The sequence below is a fragment of the Engystomops pustulosus genome, chromosome 3, assembly GCF_040894005.1.
Source record: "Engystomops pustulosus chromosome 3, aEngPut4.maternal, whole genome shotgun sequence".
NCBI classification, from domain to species: Eukaryota; Metazoa; Chordata; class Amphibia; order Anura; family Leptodactylidae; genus Engystomops; species Engystomops pustulosus.
Genome location: NC_092413.1, coordinates 44,762,643 through 44,786,745, shown reverse-complemented (window position 1 = coordinate 44,786,745; position 24,103 = coordinate 44,762,643). Strand labels below are relative to the sequence as shown.

At 42.5% G+C, this 24,103-nt stretch overlaps 1 protein-coding gene across 2 annotated transcripts in view; it reads left to right on the top strand.

Moving 5' to 3' along the window:
• CFAP61 (cilia and flagella associated protein 61) overlaps nucleotides 1-24,103 on the top strand; it is a 228,145-nt gene that overhangs the window by 58,304 nt on the left and 145,738 nt on the right. For both annotated transcript variants that reach the window (XM_072140627.1, XM_072140628.1), the window contains exons 9-15: nucleotides 2,134-2,228; nucleotides 3,746-3,826; nucleotides 6,367-6,542; nucleotides 13,061-13,100; nucleotides 16,234-16,373; nucleotides 22,447-22,573; nucleotides 23,746-23,823. In XM_072140627.1, coding sequence (XP_071996728.1) covers nucleotides 2,134-2,228; nucleotides 3,746-3,826; nucleotides 6,367-6,542; nucleotides 13,061-13,100; nucleotides 16,234-16,373; nucleotides 22,447-22,573; nucleotides 23,746-23,823 — 737 coding nt within the window. The remainder of the gene's footprint in view (nucleotides 1-2,133; nucleotides 2,229-3,745; nucleotides 3,827-6,366; nucleotides 6,543-13,060; nucleotides 13,101-16,233; nucleotides 16,374-22,446; nucleotides 22,574-23,745; nucleotides 23,824-24,103) is intronic.

Here is a 24,103-nt window from a genome sequence, read left to right as displayed (position 1 = left end):
TACCACATGACTCTGCAGTATAATAGTGTGGGTTTATTTTTCTGTCATCTGCTTGGTTTTTTATGTTTTTTGATTTGTTTAACATTTTATATGTTGACTTCTGTTGATAACTATTCTTAAACATTTTTCTTGGCTTTCATGGCCACAAAACAGCTATCAGGAGAGATTGCAGAAATAACCACATACATTAGATAAGGTGTTTTTAATGAAATGAAAAGATTTGACTGAATTTATCTAATTTGGCCCACCAGAAAATCCTCCGGTGGGCCCAGTCTCAAACCAAATACAGGCAGTCCCCTACTTAAGCACACCCGACTTACAGACAACCCATAGTTACAGACAGATCTGACCTCTGGTAAAGCTCTCTGAATGCTTTACTATAGTCCCAGACTGCAATAATCAGCTGTAGGGTGTCTGTAATGAAGCTTTATGGAAAATCCTTGGTCCCATTACAGCAAAAAATGTTTAAACTCCAATTGTCAATGGGGCCAATTTTTTTTTTGTCTGGATCTACAATTATAAAATATACAGTTTTGACTTGCATACAAATTCAACTTAAGAACAAACCTCCGGACCCTATCTTGTACGTAACCAGGGGACTGCCTGTACTGGATATACAGCAAAAATGACCTAATTTGGTAGGTAGTAGGTTATATTTCCCAGGGGAAGATGAACAATAGGTCCAGCCCTACACTTTATGGCCAGATTTACTTCCATGTCCCTCCTGTAACAGCTGATCACAGGGCCTCCCATTGATATGCCATGTGATTTTCCATAACTTGCAATGACTAGTCAACCCATTATAATAGTGACTCATATATAAAACACATTACAGGCGGTCCCCTACTTAAGAACACTCGACTTAAGTACGACCCCTAGTAACAAACGGACCTCTGGATATTGGTAATTTATTCTACTTTAGTCCTAGGCTACAATAAACAGCTGTAACAGTTATCACAGGTGTCTGTAATGAAGCTTTAGTGTTAATCCTGATTCTTATGACAATCCAACATTTTTAAAATCCAGTTGTCACAGAGACCAAAAAAGTTCTGGCTGGGATTACAATGATAAAATATACAGTTCTGACTTGCATACAAATTCAACTTAAGAACAAACCTACAGACCCTATCTTGTATATAACCCGGGGACTGCCTGTACTCCACCTGGAGGGCGTTAACCTTCCCAGCTGATGTGCCAATACACTGTGGACGGAGCTGTGCCAACAGGGTCGCAGGCTGTCCCACTCTGATCAACTTTTAATCACCAATCCTATTGACTTTATATAAATAATAGTAGCAGTGAAAAACTGGAGGCAAAGGATATACTGCTCAGGAGTGGTTTACATGCTATGCAACAGCAAAGGGCCCCAAAGATTGGGGGCATCAGGGGGGTTGCAGGTGTGGCACACACAGTGCTTATATGTTGGTTCTCCCAAAATAGTTATTAAACAGCCTGTTCGGAAAACCAGGAAGATTCTTGTTGCTTACAGGGATTCCAATAGTTCTTGAGACCCCAATTGTGCAGAATCTGCCCCCGAATGTGATGAGACTGACACAGAGACTGTACTGTACTGCTTCTGTAAGGGGTGCAGAGGGTGCGGTTGCAACTGGGCCCAAGAGGCTTTCACACATGAGAAGACTAGTAGTATAACCCATACATTATAGTCGGGTACAGACTTTGCACTGGGGCCCATCAGCTGTAAGTTACGCCGCAGGACATGTATATTGTATTTATAATGTATTGTAAAACGCTGGTTTATGAAGTTGACTGCTCTTCGCTTAAAGGCTGGACAAGAAATGCACTTGTCCACTGTCTTCACACTAAAAATAATGAAATAAGTATGGTTTAAGGAAAATCTATCAGTGCACTCTCTCTGTAGGTGCAGTGTCATAGCTCAAAGGCATAACATATCCAATAAATGTCATTATCCGTGTTTGTAGTGGCAAGACTGCACTTAGCCCGGGCAATCTGCAAGTATTGATGGATTCCAGAATTGCATCCTACTTCTGTTTTCAAGCAGTCACTTTAATTATTATCTGAAAAGAAACAAATAATACGTCTTTAATTAATTAGTCTTAAGTCATTACCCGTCGCTTCTCGGTGTTTGATGTAAACATTATGACTGTCTTCCAGGAGATATAATGCTAAGCAGACAAACAAGTCAAAGGTCAGGATCCAAATTATCCCAGCTGTCAGACGTCATAAGTGTTCAGGGGACAGATGAGAAGGTACGGTACATAACACTTTAATTAATAGGTCTCGTTTGGAAATTGGTGTCTGCCGCATTATTGTCATCATCATTATATGTGGGAGAGTTTAATGGAGGATTTACTTGTGTTTGTGTTCTTTCATCTGATGCTCTTTCTCCAGCAGAAGATATTCCTTATCTCCTACAAAACAGTACAGCACTACATCTCCCTACCCCTTCTATCAGTAGATTAAAGGAAATCTACCATCAGCATCAAGTATGAATAACCAGGTGCAATAAAATAAAAATTATGCTTACGAGTCAGAAGGGCTCTGGGGGATGGGGGGTGTCCACTCTGTAGCTTCACAGGCTGTTACACTGTGCAGGAGCACTTCCCTCCCACAGTGTAAGATTACAGCAGGCAGATGAAGAAGGGAATAGCCAAGGGGACAGGGTGAGTGGGAGACAATCCACTTCCCTTCTCCATCTGCCTGCTGTAATTTCACAAAGTGGGAGGGAATTGCTCCTGCTCAGTGTAACAACCTGTAAAGCTACAGAATGTAATGCCCCTAGAGCCCTTCTGGTCCTTTGTGATCATTTGCATAATTTTAAATTGAATTTAAAAGGCAGGAGGCCATTAAAGGAAACCTACCACTTAGAATGGTCGGTGTAAGCAGTAAATACCGAGCACCAGCTCAGGATGAGCACTTTTTAAACTCTAGAGTAGAACAGGCTTTGGCGCTGCGTGCGCAAGATCGTGCGCGCGCCTACATAGGAAATGACGGAGACGTTGCGCGCGCATGGTCGCGCACAGCGCCGAAGCCTTTTCTGCTCTAGAGTTTAAAGAGTGTTAAAACCGCGATACCGCGGTTTATAACACTAACGAAAGTAAGTACCGGCACCAGCTCACCCTGAGCTGGTGCTCGGTATTTACTGCTTACACCGACCATTCTAAGTGGTAGGTTTCCTTTAAATAAGAAGATTAACATGGTGCTTGGATCTATGAGTAAGTGTCCCTGGTTTCTCATGCTTGATTTTGATGGTAGATTTCCTATAAACCCCGCGCCCTTAAGGGGTTTAACCCATATTAACACAAATAATGTAAATATATATATATGCCACTACATTCAAAACCGAGCCTGTATTAAAATGACTCGAGGGATGGACACTAAGGACTTTCCTTAGGGTAAGGGCCTGCCAGAGGACAGTTTTCAACAGGACAACGCTCAGCCACACATGGCATGCAATGAACAAAGATTCCTAAATGTCAAGATGTCCTGCAACAGTTTTTCCCACCAATGGTGACTTTACCAAATACTCAAATCTTTATGTTCTGCATTTCCAACAAAGCTGTAACTTCACCCTTGTATTTTGTGTTATTTGTAAAAAAAAAATATGTTTTTGATATATCCATTCCTTCATTTCCCATGACCAGCGGTGTAGAAATCATGAGAATGTACAATCAGGGTGTAAAAACCTCCAAATATGATGTACAAGGCATGATAAATCTCAACAATGTATTAAGACCTATTTCTCTTTGGGTTTTTGTATTTTTAGGTGGATCTAAACCAGGAGTCTGCAACCGTAAATTCTGAAACCAACAAAAAAGAGGTTGTCCACGGACAGAATGACCTGCAGGTATGTAATATTACCAGATACAAGGTGCCATTTCTGCAAATCATGTCTTTATAGGAAATCTACAATCAAAATCCATCATGAAAACCCGGTGCAGTTACTCATAGATCCAGACACTGTGGGGCACATTTACTAAAAACAGTGCAAACTGCAGCACGTTCTTCATGAATCAGGCGTTCCCTGCACTGCCCATCCTTTTTTGGTGTTCCTTTCACATAGAGCGTGCAACACATTTCTGTCGGACTTTGCATATTAAATCTGATGCACAGTCCAACTGAGCACCGGAACGCCCCCTTCAGTGCAGGGTGACCATATAAAGGTCAAAAATACCAAGCCCTTTATAGGACATCTACTACCAGGATGAAGGATTGTAAACCGAGCACACTGGTGTCCCCTCTGGAGGTATCTGCTATTCTTTTATCTTCTTATTGCCTGATTACCCTGAGGGGCTCTGGGTTTTATAGGTCTTAAAGGGAACCTGTCACCACATTTGCACATGTACAGACAGTGAAAGGTCCCTATAGAGCTCTATTAACTGACAGACACCCTTCCATTGGCTAAAAATTGTTCCGCTTACATCCATATAAATCACCTTTTATATTACATTCCCTGGCATCAGAGGGGGCATGTCCTGCTAGACCGGCCCCTCCCATCTAATCCTTCTTATGCCTTATGTCTCTTTACTGGTCGCAGTTCATTTCATGTGACTAGAGTGACATCATCTCAGGTACTTAAGCCTCTTCATAATAGCAAACGGTACCCTATGCATGTATCTGACCACATTAAGTCACAGCAGCCTCCATGGAATTCTACCCCTCTTCATCTTCCATGGAGGCTGCTGTGATTTCATTTAATCACGTACATGGTGTACAGTTTGCTATTATTAGAAGGCTAAAGGACCTGAGATGATGTCACTCTAGACACATGTAATGAATGTAACACAAGGCACCGTGTAAACAAATGTACACAATATTTCCCATCTGTACATAGAGCTTTATGTCTGTAGTTGAATATTAGCAGAAAGTCCCTCAGTCCACTGAGGCAGAACAGTGATTAGAAGAGACACAGAGCTGTCAGTCAGAATAAAGGGTGTGGCAGCCTGAGTGAGGGAAGAGTCACAAACACTAGTCACTAAAGCTAATTTGCATATCAGAAAAAACGTCTGTAAATAAAGGTACAGTACCTCAGTGGCATCTAAATTTAGGTGATATATTTTTATTCTTAAAAGCAGGGTCATGTGAAGCTTAAAGAAAAGTGTATTCAGACAGATGGGGCACATACCAGTATCTCAGTGTGCTTGGTTTACAAAGTTTTATCCTGGTGGTAGATTTCTTTTAATACAATCCGGTACTGATTGGTACTCTGGTTTTCAATTTTGGATAGACAGACATTTATCATACGCTGATGCTGGTGCCCCATCCCCGGCATCTGCCAGATCTATTAAGAGGTTCCAGTCCCCTGATAAATCCAGCTGTAATGTGCTATGATGTCGGGCACTTTTGACCTGGCGTAGACGGGGGGCAGGAACGCAGTAAAGGGGAAAATACACACAGTTTCAGAAGTTGTGCCTAGTTCTGGGCCTGATTTCAGGCGTACAAGCACTGATAAATCCCACCTCAGACATCTGTTAAATACCTTTCAAAGCCACGCAAATCCCAAAAACGGTGAAAAGTCCGACGAAAGTGCAATCCGCGAACCTAAGTAAATAAGCCCCAGTGTGTATCTTTATTTGGTTAGACTCTGAAATGGAATACTTGCAGTTACACCTTACATTTCCATCTAGATGTGCCTGTAGACACCACACAGGACTTTTCTGCCCCCTTTTAAAGAGGAAAGATCTTTTAAGAAACCAAAGCAGAAAATTGTCTTTGGTGCAGACTTTTAAATCTGACGATCATGGAAATTCCATGCACACCATGGGGTTCATTTTGTTGGGTTTCCTGATGATTTCCGATTAGTGCTGCATTTAACAGGGGATTTTGGCGCACATGATCGGATTTTGGCGCATAGGCGCCGGGTTTCACGCAGCACAAATCGAGGGGCGGGCGGTCAGACGATCCGACGGATTCGGACAACGCGCAGGATTTAAAATCGTAAATTGTGTCGCAAGACACGCACTTACAAGCACCGGGAAGAAGAAGGTGAACTCCAGCGGACCTGAGCGGGGAAGCGACACATGCAGGATTTCAGGCGCATGATGTTGGTAAATCGCACCGGACTTCGTCGGACCATCCAGATCGGAGACCGTGACAGGACCGGGTAAGTAAATGTGCCCCAATATCACACAAGTGCACACAAGTTCTGTATTCCACAGCAGATTTTCCACATACAAATACATATTGTTTTCATCAACCCTAAATTATTTTCTCCGGTGTAGGTCTTTTATCATGCATACTGTGTGATATATGTACATAAAATAAAATATATTGACCTTATTTACCTAAAGCACCCTTCTATCTGCTATGACTATTGGTTGGTGATGCAATATGTCGTATGTATTAAACAAAAGAAATCTCTCAATCCCTTGTCTCTCCTTGCTGTAGAAAGGCATGCTGAGCAGAGCTTCCAGTGCAGATGATGCCATCGGAGGTGTGAATTGCAAGACCCCAGAGACCCCAAGCTCAGAAGTAGAGAGGCCGCCCTTCCGCCCTGTGTACAAAGGAGATGTAACTGCTTTCTGCATACAGCTGTTTTGCATTGATGAAAAGCATGAGACAAGGCAAGTGTGTGAGGCTAAAAACATTCATAACTTGACAGTTAACCCCTTATTGTCCAGGGCTGAAAAGGCTACAGTCACCAGGGCAATTTTACCAAATTTTCACATGTATTGGTTCAAGGGCCATAACTAGAGATGAGCGAACATACTCGTCCGAGCTTGATGCTCGTTCGAGCATTAGCGTACTCGAAACTGCTCGTTGCTCGGACGAATACTTCGCCCGCTCGAGAAAATGGCAGCTCCCGCCGTTTTGCTTTTTGGCGGCCAGAAACAGAGCCAATCACAAGCCAGGAGACTCTGCACTCCACCCAGCATGACGTGGTACCCTTACACGTCGATAGCAGTGGTTGGCTGGCCAGATCAGGTGACCCTGGGATAGACTAGCCGCTGCCCGCGCTGCTCGGATCATTCTGTGTCTGGATGCCGCTAGGGAGAGAGCTGCTGCTGGTCAGGGACAGCGTTAGGGTGCTAGTAGATTACTGTTAGGCAGGAGTGATTCAACAAGAACCCAACAGCCCTTCTTAGGGCTACAATAACGTTATACTTTTTTTTTTTTTGTTTGCTTGTGGCTGGGCTTGCTGGCACTAGTAGTGCAGCTAGTACCATATTGTGAGGAATTTGCAGGGGGACTTGCTACCGTTGTGTTTAGCTCTTAGTGACACACATATCCACCTCAAACACCAAAGTGGGAAAATTTATTAGGGGTTGGATTTCAATTAGGCACAGTCTGCCATTTCCTTTTTATTTTACGTTTATTTTTTCATAACTCAGCGTCATCTCATCAGTGTGCTTTCATACTTGGCTAGAAAATAGCCATAGCAATAGGATAGCATTGTTTGGTTTTAAAAACTAAAAAACACAAAAAAAAACTAAAAAACACAAAAAAACACAAAAAACAGTTAAAAAAAAAATTAAAGTTATATAACTTTCATTTTCAAAATGTTTAACCCGAGGGCTAGGGGTAGAGGACGAGGACGAGGGCGGGGACGTGGGCGTCCATCTACTGCAGGGGTCAGAGGCCGTGGTCCTGGGTGGGGTGAGACACCACCTGCTGATGAGGGAGCAGGGGAACGCCGCAGAGCTACACTCCCTAGGTTCATCATGTCTGAAGTTACTGGGACTCGTGGTAGAGCACTGTTGAGGCCAGAACAGTGCGAACAGGTGATGTCGTGGATTGCCGACAATGCTTCGAGCAATTTGTCTACCAGTCAGTCTTCCACGCAGTCCACCCATGTCACCGAAATCGGCACTCCTCCAGCTCCTGCACCTCAGCCTCCTCCCCCCCAGTCTGCCCCCTCCCAGGAAAATTTGGCATTTGAACCGCCATACTCTGAGGAACTGTTTTCTGGACCCTTCCCACAGTCACAAACCACTTGTCCGGTTGCTGCTGAGCAATTTTCCGATGCCCAGGTTTTCCACCAGTCGCAGTCTGTGGGTGATGATGACCTTCTTGACGCAGTGGAAGAAGTGTGTAAAGAGGTGTCCGACGATGAGGAGACACGGTTGTCAGACAGTGGTGAAGTTGTTGTCAGGGCAGGAAGTCCGAGGGGGGAGCAGACTGAGGGATCGGAGGATGATGAGGTGACAGACCCAAGCTGGGTTGAGAGGCCGGGTGAACACAGTGCTTCTGAGACGGAGGAGAGTCCTATAGCAGAACAGGTTGGAAGAGGCAGTGGTGGGGCCAGACGGAGAGGCAGGGCCAGAGCAGGTGCATCAGCGCCAAATGTGTCACGTAGTGAAGCTCCCGTGGCGAGGGCTCCCGCGGCGAGGGCTAGATTTTCAGAAGTCTGGAGGTTCTTTAAGGAAACACCGGATGACCGACGGACTGTGGTGTGCAACCTTTGCCAAACCAGGATCAGCAGGGGTTCCACCACTACTAGCTTAACTACCACCAGTATGCGCAGGCATATGAATGCTAAACACCCGAATCAGTGGCACCAAGACCGTTCACCTCCGGCCGTGCACACCACTGCTCCTTCCCCTGTGTCAGCTGATAGTCAGCCCCCTGCCCAGGACCCTGGCACAAAAACCCCATCGTCGCCTCCACGATCCTCCACAGCATCCACCAGCGTTCAGCTCTCCATACCCCAGACGCTGGAGCGGAAAAGAAAATATAGTGCAACCCACCCGCACGCCCAAGCCCTTAATGTCCACATCTCCAGATTGCTTAGCCTGGAGATGCTGCCCTATAGGCTAGTAGAGACCGAGGCCTTTCGCAACCTCATGGCGGCGGCCGCCCCTCGGTATTCGGTCCCCAGCCGCCACTACTTTTCCCGATGTGCCGTCCCAGCCCTGCACCAGCACGTGTCAGACAACATCATCCGTGCCCTGACCAACGCCGTTTCTGACAAGGTCCACCTGACCACGGACACGTGGACGAGTGCTGCCGGGCAGGGCCACTATATATCGCTGACGGCACATTGGGTTAACTTGGTGGAGGCTGGGACCGAGTCTGACCCTGGGGCTGGTCATATACTGCCGACGCCGAGGATTGCGGGGCCTACCTCGGTCCAGGTCTCAAAGGCCTACTTTGCCTCCTCCTCCTCCCACCCCTCCTCCACCTCCTCCTCCGAACTACCATCCGTGGGCATGGCGCCATCAGTCGCTAGCTCTAGGCACAGCAGCAGTGCCGTCGCTAAGCGACAGCAGGCGGTGCTCAAACTGCTGAGCCTAGGCGATAAAAGGCACACCGCCCAAGAACTATTACAGGGCATCACGGCGCAGACTGATCTGTGGCTGGCACCGCTGAACCTGAAGCCAGGCATGGTTGTGTGTGACAACGGCCGTAACCTGGTGGCGGCTCTGCAACTCGGCAGACTGACACATGTGCCATGCCTGGCCCATGTGTTAAATCTCATAGTTCAGCGTTTCCTCAAGACATACCCCAATCTGTCTGATTTGCTCACGAAGGTGCGCCGCATCTGGGCACATTTCAGGAAGTCCATCACAGATGCTGCCACTCTCAGGGCAGCGCAGCGCCGCCTCCAACTGCCCGCTCATCGACTGTTGTGCGACGTGCCCACGAGGTGGAATTCAACATTAACCATGTTATCCAGAGTTTACCAGCAGCGCAGAGCGATTGTAGACTGCCAGATGTCAACTTCCACCAGAACTGGTAGTCAGGTCAGTCAGCTTCCTGAAGTCTACAATGAGGAGTGGACGTGGATGTCTGATATCTGTCAGGTGCTGAGTAACTTTGAGGAGTCAACACAGATGGTCAGTGGCGATGCCGCCATCATCAGCCTCACCATCCCGCTGCTTGGCCTGTTGAAAAACTCTCTGATCAGCATGAAGTCGGAAGCTTTGCGCTCGTCACAAGAGACGGGGGAAGAAGATTCCCTTGTTGATAGCCAAAGCACCCTCAGGTCTGTTTCTCAGCGCATATCGGAGGAGGTGGAGGAGGATGAGGATGAGGAGGAAGAGGAGGAGAATGTTGGCGAGACACAAGAGGGGAGCATTGCTCAGACCTTCACTGTTCAGCGTGTATGGGCAGAAGAAGAGGAGTTGGAGGAGTTGGAGGAGGAGGAAATGGGCAGTCAGGCCAGTGAGGGGAGTGAATTCTTGCGCGTTGGGACTCTGGCGCATATGGCAGATTTCATGCTAGGCTGCCTATCCCGTGACCCTCGCGTTCAAAGAATTTATTCCAGCTCCGATTACTGGGTATTCACTCTCCTGGACCCACGGTACAAGCAAAATCTTTCCACTCTCATCCCTGGAGAGGAAAGGAGTGTGAGAATGCATGAATACCAGCAGGCCCTGGTGCACAAGCTGAAACAGTATTTCCCTTCTGACAGCGCTAGCGGCAGAGTGCGTAGTTCTGCGGGACAAGTAGCGAGGGAGAGTAGGCGAGCAGGCAGCTTGTCCAGCACTGGCAAGGGTACGCTTTACAAGGCTTTTGCCAGCTTTATGTCACCCCAGCAAGACACTGTCACCTGTCCCCAGTCTCGGCAGAGTAGGGCTGATCTTTACAGAAAGATGGTGAGGGAGTACGTAGCTGACCATACCATCGTCCTAAATGATCACACAGCTCCCTACAACTACTGGGTTTCAAAGCTGGACATGTGGCACGAACTGGCGCTGTACGCCTTGGAGGTTCTTGCCTGCCCTGCCGCTAGCGTCTTGTCCGAGCGGGTTTTCAGTGCAGCTGGTGGCATCATCACCGATAAGCGTACACGCCTGTCGACTGACAGCGCTGACAGGCTGACGCTTATTAAGATGAATAAAGCCTGGATTTCTCATAATTTCCAATCTCCACCAGGTGAAGGAAGCTCAACCTGAATAATTTATGCACTCCTCCTCCTCCTCCTCATTTTCCTCCTTCTCCTCCTCTTTGTACACTAAAGCAGAGGAAACTGGCTATTTTTTGACAGGGCCCACTGGCTCTAGCTATAGTACTTTATGCATGTAATTTTTCTGGAGGGCCACCTACCCGGTCCTCTGTTTTAAACAATTTTTGGGAGTGCCACATACAGGCACTCAATCTATTCAATTTTTCTGGAGGGCCACCTACCTGCTCCTCTGGTTTGAAAACTTTTTTGGACTGCCACATACAGGCACTCAATCTATTCAATTTTTCTGGAGGGCCACCTACCTGCTCCTCTGGTTTGAAAACTTTTTTGGACTGCCACATACAGGCACTCAATCTATTCAATTTTTCTGGAGGGCCACCTACCTGCTCCTCTGGTTTGAAAACTTTTTTGGACTGCCACATACAGGCACTCAATCTATTCAATTTTTCTGGAGGGCCACCTACCTGCTCCTCTGGTTTGAAAACTTTTTTGGACTGCCACATACAGGCACTATCCAAATTAAATTGTCTCCATAGCAGCCTCCACACGTTGTCTCCATTGCTACCTCCAAAAGTCGTCCATATAGCTGCCTCCATACATCGTCCCCTTATCAAACGAGGTGTGTCAGGCAGAAATTTGGGTTGTTTTCATGGATTCCACATCAAAGTTGTTAACTTTGTCGCCACCCTGCTGTGTTATCCACAAAATATACTGGCAAACTTTTATGATTAACCGATATTATTTCAGCGCTTCTTGCGCATCTGTTTACATTCCCCTCACCCGCCATATCCCAAACTTAAAAGAACGCTACTACACTTGATCTTATACAAAAGGTTCTTAGAAGTGCTGTTTGGGGAGTAGCCTAGAGACAGGGGCTTGGATTGGCGAAAACTCGCCTGGCAGACGAGCACTCGAGCATCGGGAAAAGTTCGTCTCGAATAACGAGTACCCGAGCATTTTAGTGCTCGCTCATCTCTAGCCATAAATGTTTTTTTTTGCGTTGTTTTAGTGACACGTAAATTTACTTAAAAAAAATTAACAAATGTTAAAGGATTACAAAAAGTGGAGAAAAAAACTTTGTCCTTAATTTGAAAATGAAAAAAACAATATATACCATATACCAATATATACCATACATTAATTCAAATGAACCATAATAAATTAATTCCCTAGTGTGTGATGGTTGTTTTGATGTTTAATATGTATAATCTAGGGCCAAAGGGGAGGACCATGGTGGTGTTTTTTTATAGGGTATTGGCATTTTAAAAAAAAAATTATTGTGAAATATTCATTTTTATATATCTATATATATCTATATATATATATATATATATATATATATATTATTTTTTACAATTTTTTTTCCTTGCAAGTTTTCCACTGTATCTGGGGCATCTATAGCTAGATGTACAGTGAAAAAACGACCCCAACGGTCATGTGACCACCTGCTCTATACAGCTATCGGCAGCTATTTCAGCGCTATGCAGTGAAGAAAGGAGAAGGCAGGAGCAGTAATAAACAGCTTATTGCCTCCTTTCTAGGGTCTCCGGCAGCCTCTTACAATAAGCGCAGTAGCCGGAGATACTAAAGCAACGTGGAAAGACGTTGCTGTAGACTTGAGACCTGCACTGCCCACTGGCAAAAGACAGGATCAAGTAAAAAGGACGGTAAAGATTTAGCATACGTACATACGTAGATACATAGGGGGATATTTATCAAGCCTCTACGCCACGCTTATTGCTAGCACTTGCAATAGTTTTTTCCCAATCCGCCACCTTCACATGAGTGGGTTTCACACATGTGAAAATTCGCCGACTGGGCTTATTACTGGCCGGAGCCTCTTGATGTATTGGGCTGCGCAAGAGCTGCGGTGTGGCTATCATGTGCCGGCGCACAAGCGCCACCGTATGATGAATTGCCCCAATACACTCAGCTGGATATATTTACATTTATGAGAATGATATCTGTTTGATGTGTCTATTCTTGCCACATGCTGGTACTTTAGATCCAATATGACAATAGTCTAAAACATTTCAAAAGAGAAACTTCTTTTTTGAAACTAGTTGTAATATGGTAGGGAGGATAGATAAATATACTCAACCATTATATCCATCTCTCAAGCTACCCCAGAAATTTTACAATAGTTGTAAGTGGTTGCAATTTTGCCTAATTTTTACTAGTTTCTCTTGAGACTTTTCTAACTGTCTTTTTATTTATTTTTTTATTATAAAGGTCCATCGATTTTTTGAGTCATGTCTTCAGTCTATTTCCTGTAAGTATCATTTCAATTAATCAAGCAGTTTATTGTTCTGAATGTCTAGTAATAGTTAAATTTCAAAAATGTTGTGCCTTATTGCTTTCAATTTTATACATGAATACTGTCTTTGGTGCTCATATCAACCAATCCTTACACCCCTATTAGAGTGCAAAGGGCGTGCATAGAGTATTGAGTGCACAATCCCCTCTGTCTGCTGAAAGCCAGCAGGATATATGATGTCACAGGATGTCTAGGTACGTGACCAGCAACACCCCTGAACTTTAGAGAAAGTTTACTGGGGTAAGTAAGTACAACATGGTGACCATATGACGGTCTTGTTCTTACCCTGGTTAGCTTTCGTTTTAGTAACCAACCCCTATAAACAGCTGCTCTGTGCCTTTTTTCTGCTCTTTCTTTCTCCTGTAGGGAGCAGTGTCTTTGATGTCCGGTACAAAGCAAAAAAGAAAAAAGAAAGGAGATTTGATATTAAATATTTCCATACCTAAAGCATATAATTTGATGATTTGGATCTCTAATTAGATTATGCTTTCCAAGGATTATTACGCCATTTGACATATTATCTTTCTGGTGTCAATATAGTACAGGACAGAAAGCTGATTTACACAAACTGCTTAAATAAGGAATGAAGAAAGGCAGGGAGAAAAGAAGGACACAGGAACAGATTTATTTAATTAAATATATTAAAAAGTTTATTATTATTATTATTATTAACATCTTCAATATTTCTTTATGCAGGTGTTGCTTATTTATACTTTAACCTGTTGCTGCTTACCGTAAAAGGCTGCAATAACCCCTCCCCTCTCCATAGGAAACAGTATCGCATGGCCATAAAAACACAGGAAAAAATAGAGCATGCTCTCTATTTTCCCCGCCGCCAGGTCACTATAGTCGTCAATTGGGACAAATATCTGGCCACTAGTTTTATACGTCCCCACAGCGGTCGTGTGAATGTGTTCTGACTACCCCCCTTAAGGCGACAAAGAAACAGTAACTGATAAAAAAAAAAATTAAAATAATAATTTTTAATTATATTGCACCATCAAATTCTGCAGCTCTTTACAAATTATAGGGGACGTATACAAATATAATATTACATTACATAGTACAAACTCATATTGAAAAAAACTATGAAAATATCAACCAAATAGTTTCCCTGAGTGAATACAGCATAAAATAAAACTGCAACGCTTTCAAGTATGTGAATTTAGCATTTAGCATAAGGTTGTGTAGTGGTCCCCTTTCTGAGTTATATCTGGTGACCCCCTAATGCAGAGTTCTGCTCTAAATGAAAGATCAGGGGGTCTGCTTTAGGTTTAGACTGTATCCATGTCCTGTGGAGGATAGAGCAGTCTGTATCTCCCTTTGGGTGCTTGATGGGTGTAGCTGCTCTTGTTCATATGTGTGAGTATTGGTACAATATAATTGCAGGAAATTTTGTGTACCCCGACTGCTGATCTTAGATAAGATCTGGTATCAGTAGTACATTGTCCATATCATCCCAGCTCTTCTCTGCCTGTAAACCTAGAATTAGGACTGACGTTCTGGTAATGAGTTATCAGGAGATTCATCTCCTCACTGGGAAAAATAGCTATCTGTGAACCTGGCCTGAGGCTAGCCATTATATTAGATGTGGTCTGTCCTGAGACAGATGGTGCCTATATCTTACAGGCTCTGGAGATGTGCTGCTCACCATTACAATCTCTAAAGAGTTTTAAAGAATGTATTTTTTCTCTTTATTAACTTCCTGTCACATAGTAACAAAGGCTGAAGTTAAAAGCCTTTTTTTAGGAGGAGGTTTTATATCTGACCTCTACAACCTTAGTTGGTTATATGTCTACTCTCCTGATCTGCAAAACACTTGTATTTTCCATAATAAATCTCTGCCAGATCAGCTTGTCTTAGAATAATTGTGCATTTATTCCTACTAGAAATGTATTAATGAATTGACAACTGGGTGTTACTGTGTTTCGGGCATGTCCTACACAGTCTAGGCCGACGACACATGAACCCATGGAAATGGACCCATGTGTTGGTACAATCACACGGACTGCACACATTGCTCTTGACAGAAGTCCTTGCATTATGTAGAAATGTAATATAAAGGACTCCCTTTTTGTGCAATGTGTGCAGTCCATGGGATCGGACCATCATATTTCCATGGTCCATTTCCATGGGCTACACATATTGATTTGCAACCGGCCTAAGACAATTATTATGGACAGAGCCACACATTGCAGGGACACACCCCTGATAAGGGGATGGTATCACCCAGTTGTCAATTTATTCATGCATTTCCAGCAGGGAAAACAGAAGAACAGAGGTGGGGGGAGTGAGGAGGAGGGAAGAATGAATAGAGGAGACAGGGACTTGGGCCATTGGAGCTGCCCCCCCCCCCCCCCCCCCACAGGGAGCAGGGTAATGTCTAATATACTTTTAAGTATAGGTTTAAGTACTGATAAGTACTTAAGTCAGATTGCCGAAAAAGGCATTTTTAAACTCATCATTCGACTCATCATTCGAGAGGCTATTGGAACCTTTGACCAGCTAAGGCCTCTTATACACTGATGTTCTGAGGACGTTTAGCCGGCCAATATATGTCCCCATAGATGCCTATGCTGCCCAGCCGTGGTATAGTAAGCACATGTGTGTCAGTGTATCATTTCCAGGAAAAAGCTATAGCAGACTCTATGGTGTAGCACACATTTGTGTGACAGTAGCCTAAAAATGACATACCTGATGTCAGGTTCCTTTTATAGTTTCTACTGACAGCGCCCTTGTAGCTAATTGTGTAAAGTTTCACAGTCTTGTATATACTTTTACTGGAAACTGCAGTAATTAATATAATTAATATCCATATAACAAGAGCGCTAAATGTTTGACAAAAACAATTACAATCATTAAAGCTAAGTCGGTATTAATATAGGTAAAGTATTAACGCTCATGTAATGCTATGGCATTGTTTATTTATAAGGTGCCCCTGCCAGCCTGCGCCATCTCTGGTGCATGAAATGATTCCAGGCTAATACTGTGATCTCTGATGCATGAAACATTTTAATTAATTAGTATTTATTCCCAGTTGGATGATATGCATGGATTCCAGTAATGTGTTTGTGTTTCATTGCTCAAGGATAAAGACTTCTGCATCATCACGGTTCCTCACCTCACCCCTGAATTTCCTCTGCTCCAGAGCTTTGTGCGAGCCGTGCCTCGGAGCACATGCACTTTGCCTCAGGAGCTTTACATTTTCCACCGCGCTGGCTTGATCAAGTAAGTGGAAAATCAACCTCAGCAAATCTCTGCTTGTCTCCTTTTACACCTGCACATGTGTGAATACAGGATCACAATATATTGTCATGTCAGCGCACTCCTCCGGGCTCTTCAATAAACTTGTATTAATAAACAATGAAAAAGAAAAATCTAATTAGTAAGACATCAAAGACAAATGTACAAGTGATATTCATTATATCATTTTAATGAGGCTCCTATACAAAGTCTTGTATTAGGGTCTAGAATGGGGGATGCGCATAGACTATGGTTTTCGATCAGAATGGATATTACTGGTCATAAATGGAACATCCTGACTCGCTCATCCAAAATTTATTAAGATAATCCAATTTATTTTTGGGTTATTTTAAGATTTCTTTTATAGGCAGTGAGCTTATAATATAGTATAGCCAAAAGGTATTACAACTATTTTTAACCCCTTGAACGTATGGTTAAGCCGTGGTACGGTAAGGGAGGTTTAGAGAGGGCTCAAATGCTGACCTCTCTCCAAACAGGGAAAGCTCCAGAGGCTGCCATCCGTTTCGAGGGGTTTTTCTCCCTTCCGTATGCCAATCATTATTTTTGCAGATAGCATACAGACCCAGGGGCGTAACTAGGAGAAGCAGGGCCCCATAGCAGGGTTCTGAATGGGGCCCCCTTTCCATATACATAGTACACTCATATATACACATATTTTACATATATGCATAATAAGTATATAATGTGGCACAACTTACATTCTTTCTTGTCAGGCTGGCTGATGGGGCCCCTTGACACTGCGGGCCCCATAGTGGCTGTTAGGCTTCTACCACTGTAGTTATGCCCCTGTACAGACCCATTGCATTCTACGTAGCTATTCTCATGTCCGTTTTGTTACAAGGAAAAAAAATGCAGAGGGCATAGAAAATTCCTCTCAAACATGTAATAAAATTTATTGAAACACATTCTTTGTATTCTGATAAGACATGGGTTTTTCATTATGCCTGTGCCTTGTCAATGCGCAGACTACAGACCTCCATAGAAGTCAACGGGTTTGCAAAAAAACAAAAACACAGACTGCACACCGATTGACGTTTATGTGCAGTCAGTTTATTTTCCCCAATGATGCTGAGGAACAGGGTGTTTTACTGTCTAACTTGTTGCAAGCTACCTATTTATTTTGCGGATGTGAAAAAAACAGAGGCCATATGAACATGAAAAATAACGGACATGGATACAAAATGGACAAAACGTGGAGTCCTAACAGTTGCATTTTGGTATGGATCACCAACCCAATACCCCCACAAATTCTCTGTGGTGTCATCAGTCCTCTCCGAGGATGTTGTTCGGCACTTTCTGTTACAGCATCAGACATTGCACGATGCTTGTGCCTTGTATTGCAGCTCAGATCTAGCAGTCAGCTTTCTATAGTGTATGGTGGCATTATGATTACATTTCATTGCAGTGGATGACACGGATGTTAGAGGGCGGCATTAAGGAGGAGCCTCTGCATATGACACTTGGAGGGTACTTTTTTCGGAAGGCTCACAATGGTTTAAAGTAATAAAAGAAGCAATACCCCACTTATTCCTTACTGCTCACACTACATTGCTGCCTGTATCCCCATCTTTAACCCTTGATCCCTCTATCACCCAACACACAACATCCTGTGAATTCCTACTGAAGGGATATTATTTTAGGCTGGGTTTAAACAGTTTGTGTTCATTGCTAAATTTCCATATATGGGAAGTCATTAATGGAATTTTCAGAATTCTGATGTTTCAAAATAACTTGAAACATTTTATGTCAAACATCAATTTTTGGGTAATTTGCCATGTTGCAGCCTACAAACCCACAGCGCTAGTTAGTTAAATTTATTTAACACATTGATTGTATTGCTAATCCACTATGTACATCCCATGTGGACACAGCCTTAATTCATTGACTTAATACATGGTAAATGTGAATCTGTATTCATTGACAATGCATTATGTATGTATGGAAACAACCTTCCAGGAAACAATAGCAAAGTCAATAAATAAATCCTCTGCACAACTGTTCATATAGGGATGATGTGGATTTAATATAATCCAGCACACAAAGCTGATAATTAAAGATGATAATTAGTCTCATTAATGGTTTTCACTTCATGTATCTAATGAATGTTGTATTATGTTTAATTCAATATCAATATAATTGCATTCTTCTCAGACCATAGATTTTTTTTTTACATTTATTTAATCTTTTTGTGTATCATTGATTAATTATGATTTATAAACATAAAACTATACTAAACCACCCTAAAAGTTATGAATATGTTTCATCTTTGTGCTTGAGTAGTATATTTGTAGGCAGAAAGTGGATGCAAAATAGTAATGAAGTTAATCAAATGGCTAATAGAATCCAGACATCCATCAGAGCCTTGGGACTAAGCTTTAATTAATGAGCATAGATCCTAGAGATAAGAACACTGAGCTTAATTAATATGATGTCTTCTGATCGTTACATCTCTGCTGGTGTCTTGGAGAAGATAAAATATACAAGTTTTGTCCACAGTAGATGATCACATGCATATGGATACAGATAGCTGGTCTTTGTAGTAGTAGTAGTAAACAGTGTAGTAAACACTCCATAGTGTTTCATTGGTGCATTATATTGGATTTAATTATTTTAGATTATTTTATGTAAGTTCCAGTTTACTTTCCTGTATATTGTTTTTCCATACAGACCCTCCAGTTTTTTGCTTTTCACACAGTCGGGTCAATATTGTGCATCAGTATTTGGAGGCCAAAACCAGAAGTTGGTCTGAGGAAGTACAGGCAGGTTATGTACAAGAGAGGTTCTGTAGGTTTGTTCTTAAGTTGAATTTGTATGTAAGTCGAAACTGTATATTTTATAATTGTGTACCCAGCCAAATTTTTGTTGGTCTTTGTGACAATTGGTTTTAAAAAATGTTGGGTTGTCATAAGAATCAGGATTAACAATAAAACTTAATTGTAGACACCTATGATAACTGTTACAGCTGTTTATTGTAGCCTAAGGCTAAAGTACAGTAACTAACCAACATCCAGAGGTCTGTTTGTAACTGTAAGTGGGCGACCGCCTGTATAAATCTTTCCATTATTCACATTCTCTTTAAGGTTCTTCTTCTATTTTCAAATCAAAAATACAAATGTAAAAAAGTTTGTAAAATTATGCAAATGAGCCTGAGGGGCTCCAGATTCCTTAGGTGTAAATGGAGCTTGCAGCCTCTCAGGCTCAGTTTTTAAAACCTTTTTTTCTAAACAACAAGGGCATAGGAAGCTAAACGAAAAGCAGATCCTGTCAAAGGAGCACACACCAGTATGTCAGTGTGCATGTTTTACAATCCGTCATCCTGGTGGTAGATGACCTTTAATCCCAGGAACCTGTCAAGGAGATTTGGGGCACTAATCTGACTACAGGTCCTCATGGTGATTGGTGGTTCCTGTAACATCTATATCTGTGGTCACCATAAAAAATTGTTTATACTTTTCTAGGGGAGTCCAAAAAGCATCAGACTCTTGTGCTCCCTGGGCCTATGCAATGATTTGTGGTTAAGTGTCCCAAATCGCACTATATTATTTCTTTTTGTGGACACCTTAAAAAACAAACATACAAGTACTTACTTACCTTGTTCTCAAGCTCTCGGTGCATGGGCAGTCATTCTGTGTAGTTGTCCCAGTGCACCCTGACATCATCTATGGCACCTGAATAGTGAAGCCAGGGTGTACTATTTCAGCTTCACTAAATGACTGCTTAGGAGCCAAGATCTTAAACCAAGGAAAGTACACCTATGTTTTATTGCAGCCACAGAAATAAACAATATAGTGGGATTTAAAACGCAAAACCACCAATTCTTTACGACCAGTGGCTGGTTTTAGTGTCCCAAATTTACAGTGACAGACCTCCTTTAAGGTTCATTTGGGGAAGAAAAGAACAGCAGCCTACACCAATGAAGAGACAGGACATCTGAGTGCCTCGTACTATCCATAGACACAGTAGCCAAGTTGTAGTCACAGATCACACCTATTCTGTAGGTTCACCCTCTGCATCTCAGTTACGTTTTAAAAATGCAATTCAAAGGTTGTGGGGAGGAGGTTGGTCTGATTGCATTGGGTTTACATAGCGGAACAAATTGTTAGCCTTATGTTAACAACACTCTTTTACACTATGTTAACACTATGTAAATGCAATACAATGAGGCCAAGCTCCTGCCCAGTGTTTGAATAGTGTTTCAAAATGCAACTCAAACGCTGCATGTGAACTTGGGCTAACCAAGCTAAGCAAAAAGTAGCCAAGCATTAAGAATGCAAAGAAAATGTAGGCATCCCAAAGGAAAGGGGATATATGTCCTATCGAGGATGTTGTGACTGCTAGGACCACAATTGGCAGATTGAGGGCCCTCAAGTGTCCCGTAGCTGTCCTGGAATCAGCTCATCCAGTAAGCCATGTCAAGTCCCATAGCAATCAATGGAGCACCCCCATGGCTTACACGATAGCTAAGCCAGCATCTGCATTATAAAACCCAAAAATAAACTGATTGGTAGCAGTGGTTTAAGTGAGATGTAAAAAAAAGTTGTTTTTTTTCTTATTTTGACCCTGGCTATTACAGTCAAAATGACTACTAACAGACTATTACCTACTGAACAACCCCTAATCTTGTTTATTGCGTTGTTTATATCAATTACATTCACGTAGATGCCGCTATAAAGAGATATTTATGTAGATGAAGAGAAGCCTTTATATATAAAACAAAACTTTAGCTCAGTGTATAGACCATTACATGCATTGAGTTGTGGAGCAACATGTTCTAAACTTTAGAGAACTCTTAAGAACACATAATAAAATCTTTGATCTTATTGAAACACATTCTTTGTGTTCTGATAAGACATGAACGTGTGGGCACATTATGCCTGTGCCATGCTATACAGCATTCCCTCTGAGATCTAGCCCAGACTGTGTGCATAAGTAGTAAAAAGCTGGAGGGATTAATGCGCTAATGGTATTGTCGTTGAATTTCCACAAGCTTCTCAGTGTTCCTTCCTGCCTTGGAATAATGGTCCTGAAAGAACAGCTCCTGTGGGTCTTTACATGGAGCAGTGGAGCACATTTATTTACAATGCCGCTTGAGTTTGCTGAAAATGCATTGTCCATGTATAATGCTGCTTGTGGCGATTCCCTAAAATCGTGCGCCAGAAATCAGGAATCTGTCACTTGCCCGCAGAGGTCCGACAGAGTTCACCATCTTTTTTGTGGTGCACCTTTAACATGAAAGGGGGGGGGGGGGGGGGAATTTACTACTTCTGGTGCATGCACGACTGTCAGCATCTCCGGAAAGCACAGCCCGATTTATTAAAGTGGCGCATGGCTGTAAGTAATTAATGGGTAGGCGGAACTGATCAGTCGTGCGGCATAAAAATGCTGACATCAATGAGATGTGCGCCAAAATCTTACATGGACTACGCTTTAATTTTGCTCTCTGACCATTTTTTTCTGGTCTATTGTGTGCCAAAAAGTGCGCCTAAAAATGCTGACAAAATACACATAAATGTGATGGATAATGTGGAAAAGTTAGGCCACGGCCACGCCAAAAAAGACAGAGGAGTCGGGATAGCCGGAAACATCTGTTCTTTCTGGCACAAACTCATTATAAATGATCCGCAACAATTCTGCGCCAAAAAAGCCGAAAGATCCCAGCATTTTTTAGGCCCAGAGACGATAATACATCTGCCCAAGGGAGTGCGACACAATTTTAAAGTTAAATACCACGCTTTGTCCAAATCAGTTGGACCGATCCACAGCATGCCCCCTAATTTGTGTCACATGGAAGCCGGCACAGCTGCACCACAAAAAGGTCACGGGCGCCACAATCGCAGCGCAGACACTTCTTAAATACCTTTGCAAGCCGTTTTAGCCCCGAAAAAGGTGCACAGTCTAACTAAAGTGTGCAGCGCAATCCTTAGTAAATGCGCCCCATTGTGTTTCCTTCATTTCCTGCTTCAATAGTACATTTAATCTACAATTAGATTTCATGCAGTCGTACATTAATCACTTACACAAGTTCCACCTATTTCAGCTTCTTGCAGGTGAGGGCAGCAAAGTCCAGCGATGTACCTGCAGTGGAGACGCTAATAGAGAGTCTACAGCTCCATGATAGCATATTGGACGACCTAAAAACCTACAATGATGCACGGAGGGATGCTGTGAGTGGAATGGGCCATAATTTGTATGGGATTGATTAACTCATCCGCAAACTTGTTATTACTGTCATGTATTACATTGATAAATCTAACGTCAATATTTGCTGTCACACATAGGACGAGGGGGCACATTCCAGTTGGTAAAGCTGAAAATTATAGATTCTCTGGCTGTAAATAAACAAGCGAACAATTACAGTAAAAAAATCAAAGCGTTTAATGGATGTACTCATTGTTTAGCCCAGAAGATTTAGGGGTTTTTAGTTCATAAGGTGAAGCTACAAATTATTCTACGTGAACAGCCGCCCATAGGCATTAAAGGGAGATCTGCTCTGAGATGTAGTCGATAATTGTCTATACAAATGCAGAAAAGTCACAATATATTACAATTCTCTTCGAATATTTGGTTGGAGTTAAAGGGAACCTGTCAACAGTTTTTACCAAGTTGACCTACTAACTTCCTGAGGATGGGTGTAAAATATTATTTCAAGAATTCCTTTTTGTAAGTGACATTTTGTCCTTTAACCTATAACAAATCTACTGCAAAGTCAAGTGAAAATGAGCAGAGAGTCATAGTTTTGCCTGAGATGACTCAAGTTTAGAGACTGCAGGAGGAGCATTGATACAGGCAGTTAAAGAAATAGGGGGAGATTAATCAGATGTTGCCCATGGAAAACAATTTTAATTTTATAAACAGCTGTTGGAAAATGAAAGCTGAGCTCTGATTGGTTGCCATGAGCTACTAGAACAGTTCTTCTCTCAGTTCACCCCCTTAATTCAAAAGCTGCAGATAAATATCCAATTCCTGACTTTTGTTTACTGCCTGTGTCTCCGATTCTGTAACGCTCAAAACCACAAACCTGCTGAGATGACAAAAAAAAGCATGTTACTATTTACAACAAAACCCAAGAACTGAAGTGACACACCCCCAGCCTCTAAACTTGACTAATCTCGGGCAAATGTGACTCTTCTCTGCTAATTTCCACACGACTACCCCTAACAGGCATGATTTCACATTAAAGATGGAATTCTAGAAAGGACACTAAATGCCTTGCCTGAGGTAGTAGGTAGGTGGTAGTTTAATAGGGTATAATCTGGGGATTTTATTTGTATGGGGACCATAAGCTATGTCCCGTAAAGCTGTATATTGGTGATGAGGGTATTATTCTTGTTTTCAGGATGGGACACCGGTGCAGGCATTTGTTGCCGAAGTAGCCAACCAGATTGTTGGTGTTTCTGTAATCAGAAATGAAGAGGTATTGTTAATGTTATATTTTCCATATTGTATTTATTGTTTTCCATACTGTTAAATGTATGTAACCTACATCATATTATAAAACATACTCAGTGATGCTCATAATGTTTAACAACTATACATAAACAGAGTAGTATCATCACAAGACCACCTCTTTTTTTGTAGATGTTTCTTTTTTCATACTTTTATTTTTTTCATGTAACAATAAAACTGAACCCCATTCATTGAGTGTCTTTGTTACATATAGACAATATTTACTTACAAATTATTGTAATTCATTG